This window comes from Athene cunicularia, unplaced genomic scaffold (assembly GCF_003259725.1).
Source record: "Athene cunicularia isolate RWA unplaced genomic scaffold, athCun1 SCF_136, whole genome shotgun sequence".
NCBI lineage: Eukaryota > Metazoa > Chordata > Aves > Strigiformes > Strigidae > Athene > Athene cunicularia.
Genome location: NW_020799196.1, coordinates 9,392 through 13,260, shown reverse-complemented (window position 1 = coordinate 13,260; position 3,869 = coordinate 9,392). Strand labels below are relative to the sequence as shown.

At 59.4% G+C, this 3,869-nt stretch overlaps 3 protein-coding genes and 2 non-coding genes across 5 annotated transcripts in view; 2 read left to right on the top strand and 3 right to left on the bottom strand.

Annotated features, from left to right (window-relative positions):
- The window catches only part of LOC113490555 (very long-chain acyl-CoA synthetase-like), a 5,052-nt gene extending 5,002 nt beyond the window's left edge, over nt 1-50 (bottom strand). The window contains exon 1 of the mRNA XM_026867078.1: nt 18-50. Within this exon, the coding sequence (XP_026722879.1) occupies nt 18-50 (33 nt within the window). The remainder of the gene's footprint in view (nt 1-17) is intronic.
- Nucleotides 51-603: 553 nt separating this feature from the next.
- Nucleotides 604-1,120, top strand: LOC113490553 (histone H2A type 2-C-like). The gene has a single exon (XM_026867076.1). The coding sequence runs from the start codon at nt 625-627 to the stop codon at nt 1,012-1,014; it is 390 nt and encodes a 129-aa protein (XP_026722877.1). The 5' UTR covers nt 604-624; the 3' UTR covers nt 1,015-1,120.
- A 1,209-nt stretch (nt 1,121-2,329) lies between these two features.
- On the bottom strand, nt 2,330-2,916 carry LOC113490554 (histone H2B 5-like). The gene has a single exon (XM_026867077.1). The coding sequence runs from the start codon at nt 2,860-2,862 to the stop codon at nt 2,482-2,484; it is 381 nt and encodes a 126-aa protein (XP_026722878.1). The 5' UTR covers nt 2,863-2,916; the 3' UTR covers nt 2,330-2,481.
- Nucleotides 2,917-3,538: 622 nt separating this feature from the next.
- TRNAG-GCC lies at nt 3,539-3,609 on the top strand. The gene has a single exon. It is a non-coding gene; the product is annotated as a tRNA-Gly (tRNA).
- Nucleotides 3,610-3,795: 186 nt separating this feature from the next.
- Nucleotides 3,796-3,869, bottom strand: TRNAN-GUU. The gene has a single exon. It is a non-coding gene; the product is annotated as a tRNA-Asn (tRNA).

Genomic DNA, 3,869 nt, shown 5'->3' with positions numbered 1-3,869 from the left:
AAGAGACAGGGTTTTACCGGGACGAAGCTGCCGCTGGCGGAGCAGCGCATCGCGGCCGCGGTGGGCGGAGCTCCTTCATGAAGGCTCCATGCGGACCTGAGTGAGAACCGCCCCCGGGCCTTTCTCCGCTGCGGACCAATGGGAAGGGCCGTCGGATCCCAGCACGGCCAATCAGCGCCCAGCACCGGAGGGCGACAACTTGGGTGTGCGAGCGGCGGGACTGAGCCCCCGTCGCGCCGAAAAACCGAAATAACTCTTTGAAAGCCTTAAAATTCTGTTTTTGCGGGAGAAGGGGAGCCAGCAGCTTGCCCTCAGCCTCGCAGCAGACTTAGGCTGAGCTATTTAATATGAAAAAAGATTTACTACGTAAAAATAATTTTTCTTCCCCGCCTGCGCTGCCTCCAGCCTCCCTTTATAACATTTCTACCGCTCGCTGATTGGCCACACCCCGCATGGAAATGAGGCAGCTCCAAATCTCGCGTTACTATTGGCCAGGAGGCGGTGCTGTTCTATTGGTCCTCGTGCCAGTGCGCTTCCAGCCAATCAAACCGCGTCATTTCGCTCCCCAGCAGGGTATAAAGGGCCGGGCGAGGCGGCGCCGCTCGGTGCGGTAGAGCGGGAGCCATGTCGGGGCGCGGGAAGCAGGGCGGCAAGGCCCGCGCCAAGGCCAAGTCGCGCTCGTCCCGCGCCGGCCTCCAGTTCCCCGTGGGTCGCGTCCACCGGCTGCTCCGTAAAGGCAACTACGCGGAGCGGGTGGGCGCCGGCGCTCCCGTGTATTTGGCAGCTGTCATGGAATATTTAACAGCCGAAATCCTGGAGCTGGCGGGAAACGCCGCTCGGGATAACAAGAAGACGCGGATCATCCCCCGGCATCTGCAGCTGGCGGTGCGCAACGACGAGGAGCTCAACAAGCTGCTGGGCGGCGTCACCATCGCGCAGGGCGGGGTCCTGCCCAACATCCAGGCCGTGCTGCTGCCCAAGAAGACCGAGAGCCACAAAGCCAAGGGCAAGTGAGGCAGCGGGAGGAGGGGGGGAAGCAGCTTGGAGACGGCCTGGAGGTTTTCATTTTTTTTTTTTTTAATAAATGCAAAGGCTCTTTTCAGAGCCACCCAACGTTTCAGGAAAAGGGCTGGAGGAGCGGGGTGAGGCGGGGCTGGCGCTAGCGAGCGTTAATGCTCTGCTCTTGATCCTCCCTCGGAGGGGAGTGTGACGCGTCATCGACCTAAAACTCGTAAAACGGCCCCAAAAGCAGCAACGTGACAAAATCCCCTGGGAAAGGAGATGGGGGTTCGCCCATCGGGGCTGTGAAACGGTGACTTGGGGGAAGGCGCTGAGAGGCCTGGAGCGAGCGCGGCTGCAGAGCGAGCGTCCTGGTTTGCGCTAATTAAAGCGGCGGGAGGGGGGAGGGCGCCTTGCCCGGAGCTTGTATTTATGCAAATGAAGACTCTAGTCCGCGCTCAGCCATTGGCTAAGACCACCTCACGGAGCTTCCCCGACAGTAAAGCGGCTCCAATTCTCACGCGCTGATTGGCCAGTTACTGAATCGCTCAGCCAATAGCTACGCGTTGTTTGGATTCCCCCCCGCATTTCTCTCAACGGTGCCGGTAGCCTGGGCGGGCGCCGGGGATAAATGTTTGAAGGAATATTCGTAACGACCCCACAAAGAACGTGGCCCGGTTTTTCCCCTTCAGGCTGTAACTGATTTTTCTTCCCCGCTCCACGTGCGGGCAACGCCGGGGGTTAACGAGCCTGGCGGGGAATCCCCCAGCTCACCCCCACGCCTGTACAAGAACAAGGTAGAAAATGGGGTGGGGGCGGATTCCCCAGCCAACACAGGGCTGGTTACCAAGTACACGGCGATGAGCTTTTTTTACGTTAAGCTGTCTCGAGGGGTTTTATCTACTTATTTCCTTTTAAAAATTTCTTATTTCCGCCCCCAGAAAAGGCTTGCAATTACATTCTCAAAATAGGCTTTTCAAGCAGTAAAATCTAAGGCAGAGCGCGACTCGCCCTACACCGTACCGGTGCGTTTCGCTACCCAACGCCCACCTCCAGGAACAGGCACCGGCGCTCCGGGAGCGGCAGACACAACCCAACCCCCCCGCTCGCAAGAACGCTTACGGCCACGCCCACAGGGCTTATAGCGAGGCCGACGGACCAGAGGGAAACCTGCGCTCTCGCGAGGGCATTGGCGTCCATCCGGACCAATCAGAGCGGAGCCGCGGTTTGAAGGCCGAAGCGGCAGCACGAACCGCCCGGACTCGGGGTGGCTGCGCGCCCAAGTGCCGCCTAGAAACCGTTTCCTTAAACCGTTTCAAACGCCCAGAAACTACCGCAACCCTCCCACAGGCTGCAAACCGTTAAAACCCTCGAAAAAACAAAAATTTAAAGGGTCACGTCAGCAATATCAGCCCTTTGGTAACTGAGTGGGTGGCTCTGAAAAGAGCCGTTGGGTTGAGTCGAGCCGGTGCCCGTAGCTGCTCACTTAGAGCTCGTGTACTTGGTGACCGCCTTGGTGCCCTCGGACACGGCGTGCTTGGCCAGCTCGCCGGGCAGCAGGAGCCGCACGGCCGTCTGGATCTCCCGCGAGGTGATGGTGGAGCGCTTGTTGTAGTGCGCCAGGCGCGACGCCTCCCCCGCGATGCGCTCGAAGATGTCATTGACGAAGGAGTTCATGATGCCCATGGCCTTGGAGGAGATGCCGGTGTCAGGGTGCACCTGCTTCAGCACCTTATACACGTAGATGGAGTAACTCTCCTTGCGGCTGCGGCGCCGCTTCTTGTCGCCTTTTTTCTGGGTCTTCGTCACCGCTTTCTTGGAGCCCTTTTTGGGGGCGGGCGCCGATTTAGCTGGTTCTGGCATGGTCGCTGAAGCCGCGGCAAAACGGAGTCACGGAGTGAAGTCGCCGAGCGGGTGGCGCGGCTTTTATAGGAGCGTTATGCAAATGAAGAATTCAACCGTTGCGCACTCCCATTGGCCGAAACAGAGCCATTTGCGGAGTGACCCCACGCATGCAAATATGCCGGCTCCAAACCGCAATCTCTGATTGGACTCTGATCACGAGCCAATCAAATCGCGCCGTTTGGATCCTGCCGAGCACAGCGTGGAGCGCGGGGGGGAGCCGCGCTGGTCCCTGTGTGAGCCCCGCGCCGGAGCGGAGCGAAGGCGGCTCCGGGGGATGCGATTATCGGTAACGGGGCCCTGCGGCGCCACAACGGGGCTCCCCCGGGGGAGAAACCGGTACCCTACCCCCTCGGCGCCGTTTCCCGACGGAGCCACCGAAGCTCAATGAGGGCCGGAGGCGGGATTCCCCTCGCGACCCCGCCCACTCTCACGCGGGGGCCAATCAGCGGCGAGCGCGCGAAATTCAAACGTGCGCTGCGGACCGTAAAGGCGCGCAGGCGGAGAGGCGCTTCCTGCGCTCCTAATCGCTGTCAACAGTAATGGCTGCCGCCTCCCCGATAGAGCGGGTTCTTCCCGGGAACTTTTGGGGATAAATCCCTTTATTTTGGGGTCTCTGAATTATCCCTCTGCGGCAGCATTGGTGGTTCAGTGGTAGAATTCTCGCCTGCCACGCGGGAGGCCCGGGTTCGATTCCCGGCCAATGCAGCGTAACTTTTCCTTTCCTCTCCTTCCACTCTCATTTTTTCCTCTCCATCCCGTATTTCCAGCCCTATTCTCCCTCCGGAACCAGGAAGTGACGTCCCGCAACGTGTCGCTGCCACCCAAAAAAAGAAAAAAAAAACCAAAAAAAAAAAAAACAAAAACCCTGACGTTAAAAGCGACTTTTTCGGGCGTCCCTGGGTGGGCTCGAACCACCAACCTTTCGGTTAACAGCCGAACGCGCTAACCGATTGCGCCACAGAGAC